The following is a 22,204-nucleotide window of genomic DNA, read 5'->3' on the forward strand; positions in this document are numbered from 1 at the left end:
GACTCCCAACAGGATGGCTGCCTTGTTGGCCTTTCTCCTCATACTTACCCATAAGCACTCGGCCTTGTCCTCACAATTATTAGTCTCTACACAATCAAAACACTCCCTAACATACAAAGCCACCCCACAGCCTCTCCTTCCTTGCCTATCCCTTCTGAAGAGCTTACAGCCATCCATTGCAGCAGTCCAGTCATGGGAGTCATCCCACCATGTTTCTGTGATGGCGACTATGTCATAGCTGTCATGCTGCACAATGGCTTCCAGCTCCTCCTGTTTGTTGCCCATGCTGCGTGCACTAGTGTAGATGTACTTGAGCCGGGCTAATGATTTCACTCCCAGGTTGCCTTCTGTCCCTGGCCAGTAGTCAGTTTTGTTCCCAGGTGGTCTTTAAACCTCGAGGTGTCTACGTTTGAGAGGCATCCCAACTCAGGGGAAATGCTGGTCACTGCCCACTGCAATCCAGGAGAGCTCCAACAGTCTTGCTTAGGGTCACTATTTATAGGGTCCGAGAGAGTTAACATTCCTCAGGCGCTTTTCAATTTCAGCCCAACTGAGATGGTGAAATATTCTGGTACTTTCCACTAGTTGTGCAGGCCCACAACTTACCAGATTTTGCAGTTCTGATATCACCCCATTTGGGCCATGACCCAGGTACAGACGTACTAGGCTGTTGGGAGGTCACTAATTGTCATTACCGTTCCCAGGTGATAAGGGAAACAAGAGCCAGATACATTAAGGGGGTGCCTTAATGCTCTGGTATGCTGCTTATGACCAAGGTACTGATGTACTACGCTGTCAGGAGGTGATAGATTGCAACTATTGTTCCCAAACGATAGGGGAAACAGGACCCAAGTACATCAAGGGGGTGCCTTAACACTCTGGTACACTATGCAATCCATAACTGACTTATGCTAGGTTGGTACGTGGCCTAGGGAGGGGGGATTGCACCAAGTAGTGAGCAGCCCAGGGCAGGAGAAATTGTACCACCACACATAACTCTTGAAAAAAAAATTCTTTCCTGTGCTGATGAAATCAGATTCTTTCCCTTTGCATAGCTACAACACCTCTCAATTTCACAATGACTGAAATGTTGAAACAGTTTCACCATTAGGCCTAATAATACATTGGTTACAAGTTAATTGTCTATGACCTATCCACTATGTACAGGTTTGCTCTACTTTTTTTGTTTCTCCAAGAGTCCAGCCAGCAACACAGGTAGTATCACAAAATCCATTCCTTGAAGTTTCTTCACTTTTAATAGGTTGTTACTCATGCCAAAGAGGATAAGAAAGCATGTATGCTTTATATGCACATATATTTATATTTTGATGCATATGCATATGATCAGAACATAGATGGTTATCACCACAAGTTCAAAAGGAAACCACAGCTGCAACTAATCATTCCCTTCTATGCATTTTCTTTCGTGAGAAAGGAAGCAAGTGTGTCCTGGTAAAGAATCAACTTACCATCTTCATTTCATATTCAGTAAAGTTAGATTTTCATTCCAATCAACTTTTATTATCACAATTAACTTTTCCAACTCATCATAGTATGGACTAAAGGATTTGGGAATTGCATTCTGTCTCTTAAGAAAATGCATCTTTTGCTAGTGCCAAAGTCAAAAACATACAATGTGGTTTGGTTTTGTTTTCTCTAAAGCTTGTAATTTGATCAAAAAGAACCTTTAGCACAAGATCTCTGTGCATATGCCTGCTTGTTTGTTTATTTTTTTTTTTAATTGACTACTATCATGTATATGTCCCATAAACTTCTTTGGTTAGAATGTCTCTCCTCCACATATCCTATGAGGATAATAAGGATTAGCAACAAAGTAAACTATGGTAGGGTGGGAACTGTAGATCCTGAAAAATAACTGAGGTAGATCAAAACTTGGCCCTGTGGAAGTTACATGGGAATCTTCCCTCCAGCTCTGTCAATGACAATGCATCTTCTAGAGTAAGACTTCTTTTCCAAACATCTGGTTCTGTTACCCTACATCATCCCAATATGAAGAGGGCCTGCAATGTTTAACACGTTAGCCAAGATGACCTTAGATTTCCCAATAGTTTAGCATGCTGTTGTTCAAATGAGTGATTGGAGGTCACTGTAACAAAGACCAGCAGTGTTTGCATGTAATGAAGAACCAACAAGTAATGCTTAATTCCACCAGTGCACCTGAGGGCTCTAATTAACTCATTTGTACAGCGTCTGGCACAATTGGGACAATGCCAAGCATATATTCTGTCCAAAATAGAGGTAGTGACAGTAGGTTTTTTACTTTGGAGATAATACTGAAAATTTACACAACTCATCAGAAAAAAAAATAATAATTAAAAAAAAAAAGTCCTACATGGGCTATGAAGATTTTTTCCATTTTTTTTTCTTTTTTTTTTTTTTCCCTATGTACAAAACGTAAGAGGTTTATTTACTCTAGAATTTAAATGCAAAAGAACAAGACAGAGATATCATTAGCTTTTTTATATTGTTAATTTTTTTTAACAAGTTCTCTCTAGTTATTTTTCTTATGTCTGGCTTACATAAACTCTAGTTGAAGTGAAATGGAAAAGTGTAGGCTCAGCTATACTGTCTGACATTGCCACACTATTTTTGATTATTTAAGTTATTTACTGATTTTTCTCTCATGCACTGTAAGCAGACAACTTGAAATTATATGCATAAAAGCAATAAAGGACATTCAAAGTTTCACAGAGGTTAATTTTATTTTTAAAAGTTTATTTGCTCAGAATAGATTAAAACTTTACCTTTTTCATACTTAAGCAAATAGAAACTTGGGAGCATTCTTTGGCTTTGGATAAATAACGGCAACAAGAGATATTAAGGCCATTCAGAATAAAGATACTGAAAAAATACATTCCAGATTACAGGTTTTTGACATAACACGTGTGGACTAAGTACCATTCCAGAGAAACCTCACTGTATAAAGCCTGTATTTTATGTAGACAGCTGAGGCAAAGATAAAGACCTTCAGTAACAGGGCTTCAGTGCATTGCATGAACATGAAACTTAGTTATCACTTCCACATAAGGCCACCAGGATGTTTTCATAATCCCCTTTGAGTTCATCCTGTCAATTTAAGTACAAAAAAACCCACAATTGTTAAGATAATGGCCTCAAGTGAAATAAATTTTAGTAAGTATTCAATATACATGTATCAAACATCAGTCTTTCACCCAAATAAATTAATCACTTGATAACACATATATGTTAGCCACAGACTGAGCCTGAACTGCGTACCCTCACTGAAGTTACTTGCATGACTTAGAAATAAACATATGCATTTCCAGAGTGGAGCAGAGGGAGACAAACCCAATAAAAATCCTGTGAAGTTTCATGGCATAGATAAAGAAGAGAAGCACAGACTTCTATCCGCCCAGGACCTTAAGCTTTTCTTCTCTAGATAAAGTGAAAATGCCTTCCTTGACCAGTAATGTCCAATGTTAATTAATATTAAAACACTATACACAATGTATCTAGGATTATCTCAAACACAGGCTAATGGTACAGTGATACTCAATTCACCATATGATCACTTATTCAGCTTAGAAAAAATGGATAATATGCATTAAGTATGCAGCGTAATTATTACGTGCTATGTTTTCCTGAATTTGAATCTACTTTTCAGAAACATATGAATTGTTTTGTGTAGCCAAGCTACACCTCAAGATGTTTGGATGCAATCACCAGTTTGGAACATGATGAGGTGATGTAATGGCATACCAAATTACAGATCACACACTCATAAGGAACGTCACACACACTCATGAGGGAAGAGTAAAAGTGATCTTTGGCACCTAACTGAAAAAGTAGCAAACACCAATAAAAATCAAAAAAGCATTTTGATACATGTAGGCAGTATGTTTCCACTCCAGTCAAGGCTTTATTTTTTTTTAGTGTTGTCTACCAGCATCCACAAAGCTGCTCTGCAAGTTTAGCTTTCTTCAAGTCCCTCACCAGTTCAAACTTTTCGGAAAAATACGTTGGGTGGTCTGTCCCATTTAAGACGATATTTCTGTTAGTTTTACTTATTTACTTAAGTCACTTTGAAAGCAGGCCAAATAGAAGTCAGGTTAACACGGTACTTGCAGGAGTACCTCAAATGCTAAAAAGCAATAGCCAGTTGCGTTGACTATCTCCCACAGAGCTGCGAGTGCAATCATATTCACTTTCCTGCCAATGTACCTTATGTCTGCCCAAGTACAGGAACTTGGGGATACTGTAGTCTCCATTCAGTTCTTGGCTTCTACTGTAAGACGATACCCTGAGACATGTACCACTACTAACAAATTGCCGTAGCTTTCATGACAAAAACGTTGCCCTAGAAATTGAGTTAGTTCTACTAGCACGTGGATCATTTGGAACATGACTTACTCAGCTACAATGAGCTACTCAGGATGAACTGGTGATCGAGGTGCATAAGAGTTAACAAACCCTTACTAGACTTCCAAAATCATTCAGTTGTTTTGCATTTCATGTGTCACCTGAGAGAAAACCTACCATAATGGCTTGGCAGAGAGAGATGCCATACAGCCTCTTGTAATAGCCTTTGATCTCATTCATATCCACTTCATGGCGTGAAACCATGATTCTGATCAGCTCTTTGTGCCGTGTCCCAAAGCCCTGTCAAAAAAAAAAAAAAAAAGAAGAAAAAAGAAAAAAGAGGAAAAAAAGAGGACATTTAAGTCATTGAAACATCTTAAATCAAAGTTCTGTGTTAATCCATCAGACTTCTTTTTGGGTGAACAGATTCTACATCCTACTGCCTTAACATCTCTCGCAAAGGGGTCCTCTCATATCCCCCTTCGGTTCCCTATGAGCACAATTCACTTCTGACAGGCTACCTCCACCCTTGGATTTTTTTTTTTTTTTAATTTTACACATTTATTTTAGCTGTTTCCTAAGAAGAAGTCAGTCCTTCACTGTGCTTGCTAGACACCAGAGACAACTGAAGCTTCACTGCCTTTTTTTAATAATTTAATAGTGCAATGAACTGTATTTTCATAACATTTCACTCAAATTTTCACATGTTGCTCCTAATGAAGTCACAGGAGTTATGAAAACACCTGCATACTAGACTGCTTCAGGATCTCCAGCTGCCTCACTCAACTCAGGTTCCAAATTTGCCAGGTGGACCATGGATGTCTTGTCAAAGATTAAGCTTCTACAAAGTTCTAGTCCAGATCTCCAATTGCTTTCCTATTTACTTTTCACTAATGTTTTTGTGGTTTCATAAGTAAGAAAAGTTCCAGTTAGCTTTCTGTCACTGTCTAGAGTAAAAGATACATGTGTGGATGGACAGGTGCCTTCCTCAACACACTATAGCAAACAGACAGCTCCTCCTATGCAGAGACACTCAGAGGTTTCTAAGGAAGTGTAACAGGTCTGCGTGGCAAGGTTTTGGTAGCGGGGGGCGGGGGGGTGGGGTGTTACAGGTGTGGCTTCTGTACGAAGCTGCTAGAAGTTTCCCCTATGTCTGATACAGCCAATGCCAACTGGCTTTAAGACGGACCCGCCACTGGCCCAGTCCAAGCCAATCAGCGACAGCGTTTTTCGCCTCTGTGATAATGTATTTAAGAGAGAGAAAAAGTTGTTGCGCAGCAGTAATTGCAGCGAGTGAGAGGAGTGAGAATATGTGAGAGAAACATCCTGCAGACACCAAGGTCAGTGAAGAAGGAGGGGGAGGAGATGCTCCAGGCGCCGGAGCAGCGATTCCCCTGTGGCCTGTGGTGAAGACCATGGTGAGGCAGGCTGTCCCCCTGCAGCCCGTGGGCGGTGGAGCAGATGACTGCCTACATCCCGTGGAGGGCCCCCACGCCGGAGCAGGTGGATACTTGAAGGCAGCTCTGACCCCGTGGGAAGCCTGCACCAGAGCAGGCTCCTGGCAGGACCTGTGGCCCATGGAGAGAGAGAAGCCCACGCTGGAGCTGGTTTGCTGCCAGAGACCCGCTGAGGGGGGTTCACGCTGGAGCAGTCTGTTCCTGAAGGACTGCACCCCATGAAGGAGACCCACGTTGGAGCAGTTCATGAAGGACTGAACCCATGGGAAGACTCACGCTGGAGAAGTCATGGAGGTCTTTCTCCCATGAGGGGGACCCCACATTGGAGCAGGGGAAACGTGTGAGGAGTCCTCCCCCTGAGGAGGAAGAAGCGGCAGAAAACGACAGTGTGATGAACTGACCCCAACCCCCATTCTCTGTTTTCCCGCTGTGCCGCTCACGGGGAGGAGGGAGGAAAATCTGGATCAAAGTTAAGCCTGGGAAAGGAGGGAGGGGTGGGGGGAAGGTGTTTTAAGATTTGGTTTTATTTCTCGTTACTCTTCTCTGAGTTAATTGGTAATAAATTACATTTCCTTTCAGTTGAGTCTGTTTTGCCCGTGACAGTAAATGCTGAGTGATCTCCCTGTCCTTATCTCAACCCCACAAGCCTGTTATTTTTTCCTCTCCTCTCTCCCGTCCAGTTAAGGAAGGGGAGTGATAGAGCGGCTTTGGTGGGCACCTGGCATTTTGGCCAGGGTCAACCCACCACAGGAAGGAACAGAAGGAGAGAAATACACTGAATTTCCTTCTGCAGTCCTTTTCTATCATACAAAGGGCTTAGAGGCTCTAGCTAGCTTGTTATTTTACAGCTTACAAAGTACCCCATGTTTACAAAGTTGTCCTTTAGGTTACCTTCATCGCCAAGTGGAGCTTTTCAGCAAAGAAAGCTGGTCTGCTTGTGGCACACTTCACTGTAACAAAACAATGAGATAAGGTCACATCTGTTACGTACGTAACAAGTAACAAAAGGCAAAAGTCCAGAAAGAAAACCTTTATAAAACAGTCTCAGTGTTCCTACCAGCACATCCAATTATTCTCTTCTTCACCTGTCTTCAAAATATGGGAGAAGTAGCAGTTCCTTTCCTGTCTATTCAGAAATAGACAGGGGAGAACAGTCACTGTGAAGACAAGACTGTGATCCCTAGTTCAGTGCCACAAAATGAAGAATGACGTTGCAGTTCCCAAGAAGAAAAATGTGGAAGCATCTGTGTCTTCTACAGCAAAGCTGTAAGTTATGAACTGATGTTTTGTAAACCAAGTTATACCAAATACTTGCCCTTCACTTCTGATATTAAGAGAGATCTGATGGGACTTATTCTTTTATCTGAAGTACACCTGACTGTGATAAAAAAGCTTAGAACAAGATGGGTATCTGGCTCCCAGGTCCAACCCTGGTACACTAATCAGAGCCCACTCCCTCACCTGGTTGTTTATGAGCAACAGTAATGTTGAAGGTCTTAATACACATCTTTATCACGAACCTTATAAGAATATTTTCTTGAAAAAAACAAAGACAGAAATTTGTTATATTTTTAATAATCATGCATTATAAATGTCTTCAAAAAAACAAAATTTAAAGAAGAATAGGGTTGGTTTTGGCTTTTTTGAAGACAGGCTTAAAACTATTGGATTTTTGATACAAATTGTGCTTGCGCTGACAGCTCTTTTTGACATATTGACTTCCCGTAAAGGTCTTCCTATCTTGATGTTCTCCTTAAAAGGCCTTCCTACATATCAGGAAAGGTACTTCTACTCATTCATCAGCTTTAATTGATTTTAAATCACTCAACTAAATCACTATGTTTGGACTAGATTTTCTAAAGTATTAATGAGCGAGATTCTCAGTGAAGCAGGGTAAGCCCAGAATGGTTTGCTATCGCAGCAAGTATTACAGAAGTAAAATGTGTGTTTTCATACGGTCAGTATATATAGTAGAACCACTTACCAAGGGCAGTCAGGCAGTTCTCAATATCACCTTTCAGCTCCAAATCCAGTACCTTGTTCATGTCATGCTTGCTGTATTTGGTGTACTTCTGAAAGACTGAATAAGGGAAGAAAATTCAGTGAATAGTGATGAAAATATAGTATTATTCCTGCATTGCCTCTGCCTTATTCTGCCCTCGCTGGTGCAGCAGTGCACACAAATGACTGATTCTGGGCCATCTTTCTCATTTTCTTCAGCCAGCACAATGTAAAGAGCGGTGTTATTGCATGGACTGGTGTAGTCAGAATAAGAAATGGGACTTTGTTAGGATGGTAGACATCATGTTCCCATTGGTAGGGATAGAGGTGGTCCAATGACTCCACTGGAGCCTGTGACATTAGATGATACCCATCTACCCAGGCCAAACTTGCTGAGGAGCACTCAGAACATCTGCCACCCTGATCCCTTGGCCTTACGATCACTAGTCATGTGAGACTTCATGGTAACATTTTTGTCAATTACCTAAATGATATGGAGGCTACCAGGCTAGTATGGAAAGAACAGCCAACTTGCCAACTGCACCCTTAGTCAGCAAGCATGTGTCCAATCACAAAGACCTTTGTAGCAGTCAGAGTCATATCTCTATCTTCTCTGAGTTCAAGAGTAGGCCATGTTCAAAATACCATTCAAAGGAATCACAAAGTTTCATCCAACATACCCCTTCGGAGATGTGGGTAGCTTCTTGTAGTAAGAACAGTAACAAACACATTAATATCTGTTCCTTTCTTTTTCTCTCCTGCTTCATACAAGGCCTGTCAAAAAGAAAAGAAAGTAGTAGAGTTAACATGAGTATAGTAAAACTCAAACAGAAATGCTGTACTTCAGAGGCTACCAGACAAAGTTAGGCCATTGCTTATCAGTAATGAACTGTAGCCCTTGACACAATTCATAACAAAACTCTACAAAACAGCAAACTCTACCTCTAGCAAGTAAAACTGCACTTATGTCATAATAGTACTTAGACAACACTGTGCAGCTAGAAAACATATTTTCAGACATTTTACAATCACCATCTAGATCTCCAAGATCACATACTTGAATGAAGATATTTTTCATATGCCATGTTATGTTTACAGTCTGCATGCGAGTTTAGGACTGGTAGACTTTCTTCAGACCAACGGAATTATCTCTGCTATTAACTGGACAAATATGAAGGAGAAGCCTATGCAGCAAGTACTCCTTGTCTTTCCAAAAGTGACTTTAATGGAAAGTAAGAACCAAATCAGTCTCCTTCATTTTCCTTACCTCCTCGGACCTCTCTAGAAGTAATAATTTAAGGCCTCCACACAGCAGCAAAGAAGATTGAATAACACTCTGTCTGCAGCAAGAGAAATACTATTGAATTTTTGAGCTTAGACAGAGTATTCATTTACTGATCTTTCATAGTTAGGGCTGGTGCCAAAACTAAACTCCTTATGTAGCAGGAAGAAAAGCATTATTGCTCAATGGCTTTTTCTTGGTTGGATTTTTAACAAATCAATTTAAAGCCAATCTACATTTAAATTGTAACAGTGATGTCACATTTTACAGGCGAAGAATCAGGAAAGACAGCTAAGGTTTACCAAGATTTTAACGAAAATTATCACACTAATGGTGAAAGTAATAAGGGAAAGATCAGTTGTTTATTTTAGAATTATTCAGAAAATGGTTGTGAGGTTTACCCAATAGTTTTGAAAGGTTCATCACTGTAAAGCAATAGCTACAGCTAACACACTGCAGAGTTCACACTGGTCGATGTATGGTAGCTGGTTCTGCATATATATGAGTACATCCTTGTCCCTCAAGTCTTCCCTCTGTGTTATAAACAGAAGGAAGATTGTGTCTAATTTCTCCAATTGTCAACCTCTACTCCAAATGGTCTGCGTGCTTTACATGAACTAGAAGAGATCTTGCAGAAAAGTTTCTGAAGCTAGACATTAGGGTGCACATTTAATTTCCTTCAGATAACGAAGCTTACGTGAACTTCATAAAATAGCATCTCCTCAGAAAATATTGTTATGTAACATACAAATCTTTTTTAGGTCTGCAATGCAGAAGATTCAGGTAGAACATTCCCAGCCAGAGTGTAAACTCAAGTCAGATGAAGAAGCTCTGCAGAGTGCCAAGTATGATCTTACCCTGGCATCATTGTCAGCAAGCTCATCATTCACATGAGAATTTTCACATCGGTCACCCTAGATAAATAAATAAATAAAATTTCACTGGTAGTCACAATCACATCAAAACTCGGCATTTTAGAGTTCCACACTAACGTTATCACACATAATTTGATACATAATTGCAGATACATACAGTTATGTCAATCATTCTGTAAATAAAGCTGGTGTATTTGTAATCATTCACAGCTCACGCTTCTAAGACCATCAGTAACTTACTTCAGAAGACCTGCACTAAAATCCACAGGAAATATTGTTTCTTACTGTGAAGTTGCAGGCTTAGAAGCTGTGATTTGCTCCCTGATGACCATTCAATACACACTTTTTAAACCGACTTGAAACTAAAAACTGAAAATCAAAACCATGCACATGGACATATCAAAAAATAATCCTGCGTGCATGTACAAGCTTCATATACATGTACTCAACAGTAAAAGATTCAGGTCTTTACACATTTTAAAGTGTTTTTTTAATTGGGCAGCTTCAGTGTTTAAACTCATCTGCTTTTGCACAGAAATTCACAAAACACTTTGTCCACTTGTTAGCTCCCTGCCCCTGTCCCGTTATTTAACTACTAGAAACATATCTTAACAGTGCGACAAAAAGTTTATTTCTCTAATTGTAAGCATTTCTTCTTCTTCTATTTCTAGTCAATTGACATGACATCATGCCTACTGTTTTTTCAGGTGCTTACAGACAGTTATCACCAAAAAGGAGTCTTGAAAGCATAACTGATAAACAATAATAAATATCATTGTTTTTTAAAATGCTTTTGAGATAAAACCTCATTATAGCTTGTTTAAGAACAATTTATGTGGTCTAAGATATATAAATAAAAAATAATGTAAGGAAATAAATATTACCTAAATCCTACTTAATGTATGTGTTTCTCTAAAATAGTCTTGACAACATTAATTTTTTATTACAGGTAACATAACTCAAAATGCTTAAGCACAGCATACCTTGGCTAGAGCAACCAAAGCCTTCTGAAAGTCTCCAGATGTATCAGAGATAATGTCTTGCATCAGATCTCTCTTCAGCACTGAAATAAAAAGGATTTGTAGTTTGGTTTTAAGTTATCAAACTTAAACTAGGTTGAGTAGATGACTTTAAAGGTCCCTTCCAACCCAAACCATTCTAGGAGACTATGATTTTTCATCCTTTTCTTAATTTCCCACTTAAATATGCCCAATATAAACGCAGTTTTCTTACTTTCTCTCATTAGCTTCAAGAGAAGAGGTATATTTGTAACATGTCCTCTAATCCCTGAGATGTGAAATCGAAGACTATACTCAAAGTCTGCTGAAAAAGTCCTTCTCTATGGTCTTGTGGAAACATTGTCTTGGGCTCTAGCTTGTGAAGTAAAAAAAAAAAAGCCTGAAAATTTTTCTGAGCTGTTTGGCTTTCATTCTTATTTCTGGTTGTTCCTATCATCACATAACTCAATCACAAAACTCTTCCAAAAAACCACAAACTATTGATTTGAGGTTCTAACTGAGACTATTTGAATGGAAACCTCTTGGAAAAGTTAGTCCGTAATCTCAGAAACCATTATTTAATTAGACAATGTTGGTTGACTGCAGTAAACTCTACAGATATAAGAAATGCCACATTACATTTTAGTTATCTCTTCAAAGATTTTCCCACTTTAGTTCACCGGTTGCACTTAGTGCTAATGTTATCTCTGTTGCTAACTCAATAAACATTATTTTCCAAGCCTAGTGAGGTCTTAACAAGTCAGCCAAGGCTTAGTTACAAGAGAAGAAAAGCAGATGGATTTTGCTTGCATCCTTGAAAGCATCTAAAGGCATGGCCCATTCCATGAGACATCCGTAGTTCTGGTGGCAATGATGTGCCTTTTCCTTCTGCATTGGGATCTATGTAGGTCAGGAAAAGTCAACATGACCTCCCTCCCCTGCAACTCTTTCAATCTTATGTGAAGCTTCACTTGCCTCCTACAACGTCATCTCAGCTTCTCATATTGAAACATGTAACATGTCTGCTACAGACTTATACCATTAATACTTCTTGCTCTGAATTACCTTCTTTGTAGTATCTGCTGATTTCTCTTATCTCTCTATTGTTTCTTGACGCCAGAATCTCGATTAAGGTATCTTCATCAGTTCCAAGCCCCTGATAAAAGTGATTGAATTTTTAGGATTGTTATTTGATACAGCAAACTTAAAATTTAGAAGAACAGAAATAAGATAAATGTCATGGACTTGGCTCTGAAGGCCCCACGTGGAACAAGAAAGAAAAATGAAAAACATTGTGCTTCCATACAATATTGTTATTTCAACTCTTTTGGAATTAATTTTTTGTCACTTTTAATATCACTGGTACCCAAAAGTAGTGCTAAAGGGATCAAGCAGTGTACAGGAATCTAAAATTTATGTGGAAAAATATCCCCTTCCCTTTTTGTTTTCTCTTAGGTAAAGATATATGAAAACACTATGGCTTTATACCACGGCATCGGCAAACAGTTTTTAGAAGGCAGAGATTTGCTTCTCGCAAAAGAATATCCTTCAACCCTAAAATTCAGCAGAGATTACTGGGTCTTGTTCTCAGAACCTGGATTATAAGTATAGATTTATTTTATAGAACAGGGTTAAAATGAAGACAATAGCTTCAAAGACAAGCTTTGAAATCCAAGTCCAGTGTCATTTACAGGTCCTGATAATTATTTATGGTATTTAGGAAAGTTTTTTGTCAGAAGTTTTTACCTTACCTTCATAGAGGCTCTTAGTTCTTCAGCATCAAACTGAGCTGGAGTTTTGAGCAGAGCCACCACAACATCTTCCAGGTGGCTTTTCAGAACATTTTTCAAGGCTTCTTCCAGACTCTGTGACAGGAAGAATAAGAAACACACCAAGCTAGTGAATGCTAAAAAGCTGCTGTTCAGCTACTGTCCAAAAATTAGTCTGATCTCTGATGAGTCTTAATCTACATCATTCCTTTAGCTACCAGCAAATAATTATGAAGCCCTACTTGAAATTTTTTATTTGTCACCTTTATTTAACATAATCAAAGTGTCAGAGTTTTTCAGTAAGCATTCAAGAGTGCTTTCACACACTGCAGTTCAGCCATATTCACCCAGTTACAGTATCAGAAGACTCAAAATAGGCTACAGGTTTTTTAAGAGAAGGTTATTTCTCTTAAGAATTATGACTGAGTTGCTTATCTGGATAACATTTAATTAATCCATTTACTGCATAATGGATACAGAATTTGCAGTTGAAACTCTGTGGACATAGCATAATATCGCCCTACACAAAACTGCAAGTCCTGAAGTTAGGATTTGGGCTATATTCTAATTTGACATTAATTTAAGTTTAAAAAAAAATCTGATTTGTTCTGCCTGCTATCTGGAAATGCTCAGTACTCTACTTTGTTACACTAAAAGTTACAGCCCTGTTCTGCACAAAGTATGTGTCCAGGTTGTGGCTGTAAGAGTGAGAAGGTCAACCTGCTTTGTTAGGATACCTAAACCAAAGAGATTATTTCAGTAGCAAGCACATCCATAGTTCATTCTGTTCTGCTTTTGACAGTATGCCAGGAACAAGGGTGTCTAATAATCTAACAGCATTACTTTCCCTGTGTCTTTGAAATTTTATTTTAATTTTGGTCTTTAAAAAATACAACTGCAAGACTGGAGCTTACTCTGAGGTGCAAGACAGCTGTGAAAATCACAAGTGAGGTTTCCTGAACAGAAACAGGAAATCTAGGCTAAAATGAGCTATTAGACTTACTTTCTAAGTTGGCCTTTGAAAGTCACACTCAATCACTTTCCCAGGAGCAAATGCTCAGTAACTCTGGTATGCCAACTGTGCAATTGTAATTTCAATTTAGAGTTACAGGTTCAATTTGTTGCAGGAGAAAATTTGTTATCGAGAAAAGTGCAATTAAAACCTTTTCCAGAAACACACAGTAATTTCCAAGCTTCTCAGTTGCAGGGGCTAACAGTTTTACCACTCAGAGGTAGAAAAACACTGATCCTTGTTCCCCCATCCCTATACCAGTGTTGGTATACTTGTGGAATAGCGTTATGGCCCTACAATTTTGCTATCCTATGTAGTATTCTATCTGGACTTAAAAAATTCGGAGAGATACCTCCAAGTCCCCTTCTCCATCCCTCCCTTTCTCGCAGCAGCCTGTCTCCCAGGTGGCAGTGAAATCTCTGCATTCCCAGTGATTTAGTGATTTAAAGGATCTCTAGGGCAATCAAAAAGCTGGAAAGTCGGAACTTCAAAATTTTTATTTTTATTTCAAACTAGGGGCTACAGTATTCGAAGGCTTAGCACTGGCAATGTAGTTGCAGGGTATTATGATTCTGACATCGATTTCACTAACTGCAGAAGTCAGAATACTGTAACTTTTTGTTCTATGAGGCTAAATCTGTATGTACCACCTGAGCCAGAAGCAACATTGATATTCCAGGTGTAAATTTAAGCTTAGCTTGAATATATTTTACCTTTCCTTTAGCCTGCTGATAGGCAGCTTTGATCTGCTGACGCTGAGCATTTGTTCTTTTAGTCAGGATGTCAATGATGGTGGCTTCGTCCACTCCTATAAGTCACCAAACAAAAAAATGTCTAATATATTGGAAATACTATAGCCGTCTCTAGCGCAGCATTATTATTATTATTATTAATAATAATAATAATTATTATTATTTATTAATTATTATTATTATCTTTATGTCATATTTTGATTTCTTGATGCACTGAAATTTAACCAAAGGAAAAACTGTAATCATCTACCAACTTACAATTAGTGGTGTAGGGAAGAAACCAAATAAACAGATTCCTATAGAACAGATTAACCTATGTTTCTACAATTTCATATAGAAAGTCTTAAAGTGTTCTGAGTGCAGAACTTATACTACAAGAAAAACTGAAAAAAAATAATTAGACAGCGTAGCCATTTAATCTCAGTAAGTCAAATTGAAAAACATTTCAAAGTACAGGCAAAGTGTCAAACATGAATTTTATTAGAAGAGAGAAGCACAATAGAAGCATACAGCACTTTATCAGCATATTCACTGCCTCTTGCAGGGATTTTATGGAAATCAAATCAAAAACTATTAGTATGGTATGTTATAATATTTTTTTATTCCCTAGAAATTAAAGTTTTACAACCCTTCCTTCAACATATTCAAGACTTTAATGTAGTATTAAGGTTTGAAATTATAATATAACATCAGAATATCAAAGAGTTGAGATTCTTTACCAAGTGGCATAATTTAATGTATTGCCAAGATTATAAAAGCAGAGGCACCTCTCCTGCTTGCCACTGCCTTTTGCTCTGATATTTTATTCAGTGCTATTCTCAAAATTTCCTAAGGAAGAGTCCTAATGTAGCACGTTAAATATTTACTCCTCTTACCCTTTACAGTAATAGCTTTGTCCAAAGCAACAACATCAACTGATGGATCAAAGGTAGGATATGAGTGTACTCCAGGGCCACCTTTTGAACTTTTCTGCAGAGGAAATAGAAAATCTTTTAAAATTGCTCATTCCACAGAATATTTTTGCAAAGAAGCAGTTTTAGAAGCCTAAAAATGCATGTATTTGGGATTGCTTACTATAGAACTATCAAGGAACAAACACAGTTTTGTAACTACAGAGACCTAAAGAGATGTAGTAATAGGGATGCATTGGATCTATTCTTTTCACACCTCTTATATTAAATAGAAAGTACTTCATATATGTTAGGTACTTGAAGATCTGTTTCTCACAGTAAGTCGGACACATGAAAATACTTCTTAACTGTCACTTGTAGGCAATTATATCAAAATTTTAAAGGCTCTAAAGCCACAGTTAAATCCTACAGGCACTGTCAGTAAAGTGTTACTAATTTCTTTGCTTATCTTATGCAAATTGAATGTGCATCACATTAAGTGACTCCTCAGCTGACTCATACCTAAGGCTACAAGCACTTCTTGCATGCAGGACTTTGGAGAAGGGTTCAAACCTAATCCTACAAGGAACTGGGGAACTGTTACCCAGCTTCTCTGAAACTTGAGACACAAGCCATACTCTTCACAGGCATTGTCTACTGGCTGCCTTTAGTGAATCCACTCCCAGATGGGCACTCCCTAATTAACATCTAAAGGGCTCTGGGAATAACTAGAGATGATGAGTTCCACTGTGACAGATTATGTGGTTTGCCCTAAATCAGCAACATGACAAATCAAGTTACTGGTAGAGCCTATAACCTAACAGGACTACCTAACTGACATCTACTTCTTTTACATAAGCTGTAAAATGCCCCAAGATTCTTGGATGAAATATTTATGTAAAATTGCCATTGATATGATATATGGTGAGATTTTTTTTTAACTAAAAAATACTCCGGTAGGTTAGCTAAACTTTTTCAGAATCACCTTTCTCTTTCTCCTGTTTCAGCAGCTCATTATTTTAATTTTTTTTCAGTCCTTTGCCACAGAAGTTAAATAGCACAGGAGAAATGGCAAGGTCTTATGGATATATGTTTTACGTACAACATTCTGCATGGAATTTTGTATACTTCTAATGTCTGATAATTAAAAATTCAACTGCCTACACAGTTATATCACTAGGAGTTGTAAGAAAGCAGAGAGACTGCATTCTGAAAGCAGTGTCTTGCATATTTTTGAAAAAATCGCTGTGACTTGTGTGATAAGCCAGCAGAGGAATGGGTCTTGTTTGCTGCCTGTTTCCCAGAAGCAACAGGTTAGTTTTGTATACTGGTTTCCATGACAAACTTGTCTACTAGCAATAAAAACCCATTTGTAACCACCACAACAAGAATGACTCAGGACCCTGGGAGTGCAAGATGGATAGGATGATGAAGCCAAAGGTTTATGCACAAAATGTTGTGGAGTCAAAATCGCAAAATCCGCAAAGGTCTAGAGCAGAAAACTTTATTTACTGGAATTTCCCCATGTTCATTTTTTTTCAAGATGAAAGTTCTTTCAAGATCTCCTGGGCCTTCACAGTGTACCACTTTAAGTTACTGAAATAACTGTCGGCAAAGGTAATCAACTTCATTATCACTCTTCACAACATCCTAGTGCAGTAACTCTTGACTTCTCACGACCATAAACCTCCCTTCTAATCAGTATCAGTACTGATTGTCTGAGATGTTATATTACTTACCATGACTGTTTCCACCATAAGCATGACTTATGATATAAAAACTAGGACATATACTAGTGACTTTAGTTCCTCCTTTACATTCCTGGGGTCCAACTCATGGCTTCCTGTACCTCAGCCTACAAGTCCCTGTTTTTCCCATGTACGTCATCTGAACATGTTCTTACACATTCGCATGCCTGTGCATCAGATTACTACTTTAAAGAGGAAGCTTGAGTGAATCGGTGATTGGCCACTGGGCATTACAATTTCATTACAGTAACTAGTTCTGCCTAGGAATTGATAAGTAGACTGATATGTGCAAATAAGAGTAATTTTTCATCTGATAGCAGACTTACTATGTTATTAGGATACATTAGGTTATATGCCACAATAAATTTTGCTTCCAGATCTAATCTGCTGCAATTTTACCATTGTTTTTCCTCCCTTTGAGTATTTGAAAGATGTTTTGTGGCCTATGCCTTTAAATCACTTCTAAAACTACTTGAAAATAATCATGATGCTCTCAAAAGGTGATAATACTTACAATACATTCCTGCTCCTGATTTTCCATGAACCATGCCTGTTTCAGAAATTCTGATACCATAGCCATGTTGACAGAGCTTCTGGGAAGAGATGAATCAAGTTACAAACCATTTTTCATCGTTTTCTGTACCACTGCAACTCAAGGTTTCCCCCTCGAAATGCTTTCTCCTGAACTATGATATGCAGGGGTTAGCCTCCCAAGTAGTAGTGGGCCTGTGCTGTTGGAAGCAGGTAACTTTTATGTTTGGCAGGTGATAAAATGCTCCACAACTGCTTGCTTACCCCTGTACCCTTAGCTACTTGCAGGAGTTTTAGATTAGAAATAGAACAGCAAAGTAGTTGGACTATTTGTTTAGTTGCTGTGGAAATACCTAAGCCTTATCTATAGCAATTAGTGTTGACTTACAAAGGGAAGTTACCAGAAACCAACTAGAATCTGTATTTCCCCATAACTTTAGGTATCAGCTATGCCCATTTAGCTACCTGAATATTTGATTCTGTTCAAATTCAGTGGTAATCAAGTATTCTTGTCTGATCATTGACTGAGGTTGGACCTCTTGTGTGTTACATGAAGACAAAAGATACTGCCTTGTTAAATACACTCTCATGTAATTTCTTTGACTAACCCCTTCCTAAGGAAGATGAGTAAAATCAGACAGTTTCATCTATGTTGTTCCTTATTTCTTACAAGGAAATTTCCTCCAATTTCTATAAAAGAGTAGACAATTACTCATTTAAGAAGGGAAAAAAAGTAATTTTTGCTTTTTACCGATCAAACCAAAAATCAGTCCAGCTTTTCCATAGGGTGCCATGCAAAATAAGAAAAAACACCAATGGTCATGTGAATAGACATTGAGCACCCGAAAATAAAGAATGGGTTGCTTCGTAACTTTGGTGTGAGGAATATTCTTTTGCTAATAGAAACAGTGAGAGAATAGAGAGAAGAAATTAATGTTTTATCAATTAAAGCATTTTTGATCTCCTCAAAATAGATGTGGTTTTTTTTTTTCCCAAACACACATACACAGCAAACTCTAGGGAATACTTGGTTTTAAGGCATACATATAAACAATAAACTAAAGGTAATATTGCTGGGCAAAATGGAGTGTCTTTGAACCTAGTGTGAAGTGACAAGATGCTATGTGTGGTCTTAGGGTGCAGATGATATGATGTAAATCATATACACAAGTATAAAAAATTATGTTGCTTATGCTGCAAACACACTTGCCTTACTTACACCCTCTGTCCCACAGGAGGGGCAAAGAACAGTCTTTTAAAGTGGCCACACCTAGGACCAAGCTGTGCAGCTGCAGCCTAGCTCCTTCTTTCCCTCATAGCAAAATTGTAAAATTTACTTCCACGTTCAGCTGCCAACAAAGCAACAGCTACCACTGACAAAGCAACAGCTACCTCCCACAGCCCTCCTCCTGCCCTCCACCCCAGCTCCACACTTCCCACCCCTCTGCAAGGCATAAGCCACCTACAATCCTGCTTCCCCAGAAAATTCTTGCTTTCGAGCTCTTCCCTCAGCCCTGAGCACACAATATTCAGCTCTGGCTGTGGTGCTAGAAAAGCTGAAACTGACTCCAAAACCATGTCACTTAGAGTAGGTCTCATCTGGGTAAATAATGGTCAAAATATTGTGTAATTTTGAAGGACCAGCTTTTATGCACATGGCATTTCTTGAGGAACAGAAAAGCATACTTATGTTGCTATCAAAAACAACTGTACCCTTCTTGTATTGACAGAAGATGTATATGAGGCCAGATGAAGTGCTATAGTATCTAAAGTTCTGCCGCATTTTATAACAGCATACATAAAGGGTGTATGTAGCAGGATGAAAACATTTTAAAGTCTCCATATTAGGTGCACTGAGTCACCAACAGTGACATGTACAGATATGTCTGTTGATTAATAGAGTCACAAGAGTATATAATTGCTTAAAACTAAGAAACAAGACTCAGTCTCAAAGCAGATCTGAGAAAAGCTGGGACAAAAACTATGTTTGGTTGACAGAGTCCCTTCTCAGGGACAGCTGGCTTCAGGGAGAACTGCTAATATCTCCATTTCTTCTGTCTGTTCCCACCCCCACCCCTCACATCCAGTTCTAGAGGTGTTACTGCTCTTGGGGATGACTAGAGCAGAAGGCTGCTAGCCTATGCTAAATTTGGTTTATTAAGCCTCTAAACCTTTGTGTCTATTCTAATTTAAATTAGAGATACACTAAAAGAATTCTGTGGCTTAAAAACTATGTCTTTTTTCCCCCCTCCTTTTTAAATAAAGACACTTCGGCATGTAGATCCATCTGTTTCCATCTAGTAAACAAATAACACAATTTTAATAGCAGTCAAAGTAGGCAATGGCTCTTGAGAGGAGCTAAAGACCTCACTCTGCTTGAATTGGCTCACAAAGTTAAGAAACTGCCTTACATATAAAACTGTTTGCCTGCTTTATAACAAACTGTGGCTAATAAGAAAAAAAGAAGACTGGAAGCTAGGAAGACAGCCAGCCCCCTGACAGAGTTGAGGTCTTTCCCAATGCTTTGACACATGCCACTTTAAAATGCAAACAGCTCATATAAACAATACATAGATACAGGAGGGATAAATTCAGTTAAAATCTTATTTTAATTTAGTATGAAAAGGACTGGAAGAATTGATTGCTTCCTGTCATATATTTTCCTCTACTTTTGAGCTCAGGACAAAGTCTATGAACAGGGAGAGGAAAAAATGTATGTACCTACAGAACAGTGCAAACAGAGAGTACCGTAGAAAAGTGTGACATTTCTTTCTGGTTACTCCATACCAAATACCAATTTGAGAGTTATTCTGCTTAATGAAATACTGTCCAGGCCGTGTGTCCTAATTCTCAAATTGGAATGTGTAGATGTCCCTTTTAAAAGGAAAGAGGATCGAAAACTTAAAATTTCTCACTTTGGAAAATACTGCCATTTTTATGCATTTTATCATTCCCAATTATAATGGTCAACATTGCAACTGGAATGAAAAATCAAACAGAAATCCAGACCAAAAGCCTTAACTGTTGCTTCACAAGAATTGCTGCAGTGTGGCTTTCTGTCTGGCTCCCAGTCCCCAGAAGAAGCCCCCTGGAACTGGACATATGCAAAACTTTAAAAGTTTTGAGAAAATACTCAATATTTATTGAAAATATTTAAAGACACAAAATAGACTTTTACGCTATAGTCTGTGCCAAAAAACATTCCTCCATGCTTATTTAATCGTATTGTGAACTATATCAGATATATCATCTCTAGTTCCTCTCCAGTGCTAGTTACCAGGATCTTGATGTAAATTAAGGTCATTACACCCTATCAGAAAAACAAGTAGTAGATCTAACACAATAATATATTTTACAGTGGAAAGTCTAGAGAAGCTGAATGAGAACATCAGAGAGAAATACAGTCTCATCCCTGGAAAATTCAGTGGAAAGTTTTAGCAGAACAAAACCCCAGATGACAGAGCCCTTACTTACAGGTCTGCCTTGGTTCTTAGTTAAAAAACCAGAGTTTTGAGCTTACATTTCTAAAAGATTGCTTTGCCTCATTTTCATCACTAACATGATGAAAGAACCCTCTACAATCCAAAAGCAGCAAACTATTACTGAAGCTTTATATTTCCATACAAAGCACATTAATTTTCCAGGAACTGCAGATTTCTACAGCAGCCTACTACAAAGGCAAAGAGAAAGCACAGGAAACAGTCAACTCCAAATAAGTGTGCTTTTAATCTTTTAAGATTTTTTTTTTTTTAATTCCTTACACACATAAAATAAAAGCAGGAATTGTCCAAGCCCTTCTGTGTATATGAAACATTTCAAAACTGAAAGAATTTCTCCTGCTAACACCCATCTTTTCCCTTGCCAGAAAATCCAACTCACAGAAAATTGCACCAGGTCACTTGACAAATTTAGTATACAATTCTTAAAGTTTGTCAGGTCTATAGGAAGCAACAAAGAGCTACAAAAACCTACCTTTGTCCTCACAAATACTACTTTTCAGGGTAGCACAGTCAGGAGTAAGAGAGCAGAGGGCTCTCCATGCTTATATAGCATTGTGCGGGAGACCCCACCTAGCAACCAGAGTGTTTCCACAGCCCCAGCAACCATCTGGTCTTCGCAGCAGCTAAATTTGGGTGCCATCCAAAAGACAAAACCACACAAAAAAAGATTCATTGCAAAACTATGTGCTGGAGAAAGCAGGAGCAGATTTCAGAAGGGAAAAGACAACGAATGAGCATGCCTTAGTATCTCTCCTCCCCTGCCATGGCCACATCCCTCACTGAAGTAAACTGCCATAAATCTTTTCGGACAGTAAGATTAAGATGTTAAAAACCTACACTTGAGTTACTCCCTCCATATTTTGACATATCTGATTCCACTTCAAAGTGAATATATAAAGATATATGTTTGCTCAGTGAAACTTTGAGAGGAAAAAAAGAGTGGAGAAGACTCATTGCAGCTTCACTGAGCTCTGGTGGCTATTAGCTCCACTTATTCTGCACATGAACCCATGGCAGAAATTGTCCAGGAATAAAACATGTCTAAAAC

The 22,204-nt window shown here is 38.5% G+C and overlaps 1 protein-coding gene across 2 annotated transcripts; it reads right to left on the bottom strand.

Moving 5' to 3' along the window:
- Positions 1-2,710: 2,710 nt before the first annotated feature.
- Positions 2,711-21,678, bottom strand: ANXA1 (annexin A1). Of its 2 annotated transcripts, none has more exons than XM_086479314.1 (13): positions 21,629-21,678; positions 17,640-17,715; positions 15,363-15,456; positions 14,449-14,543; positions 12,706-12,819; positions 12,020-12,110; positions 10,940-11,019; positions 9,939-9,995; positions 8,480-8,573; positions 7,783-7,878; positions 6,690-6,748; positions 4,519-4,641; positions 2,711-3,087 (listed from the first exon to the last, which is right to left on the bottom strand). In XM_086479314.1, exons 2-13 carry the CDS (start codon positions 17,703-17,705, stop codon positions 3,028-3,030), a joined length of 1,029 nt encoding a protein of 342 aa, XP_086335440.1. In that variant the 5' UTR covers positions 17,706-17,715; positions 21,629-21,678; the 3' UTR covers positions 2,711-3,027. The 2 variants fall into 2 exon arrangements, with proteins under 2 accessions (XP_086335440.1, XP_086335439.1); XM_086479313.1 differs by having other exon boundaries at positions 17,640-17,718.
- Positions 21,679-22,204: the final 526 nt, after the last annotated feature.

This window comes from Leptosomus discolor, chromosome Z (assembly GCF_034619465.1).
Source record: "Leptosomus discolor isolate bLepDis1 chromosome Z, bLepDis1.hap2, whole genome shotgun sequence".
NCBI classification, from domain to species: Eukaryota; Metazoa; Chordata; class Aves; order Leptosomiformes; family Leptosomidae; genus Leptosomus; species Leptosomus discolor.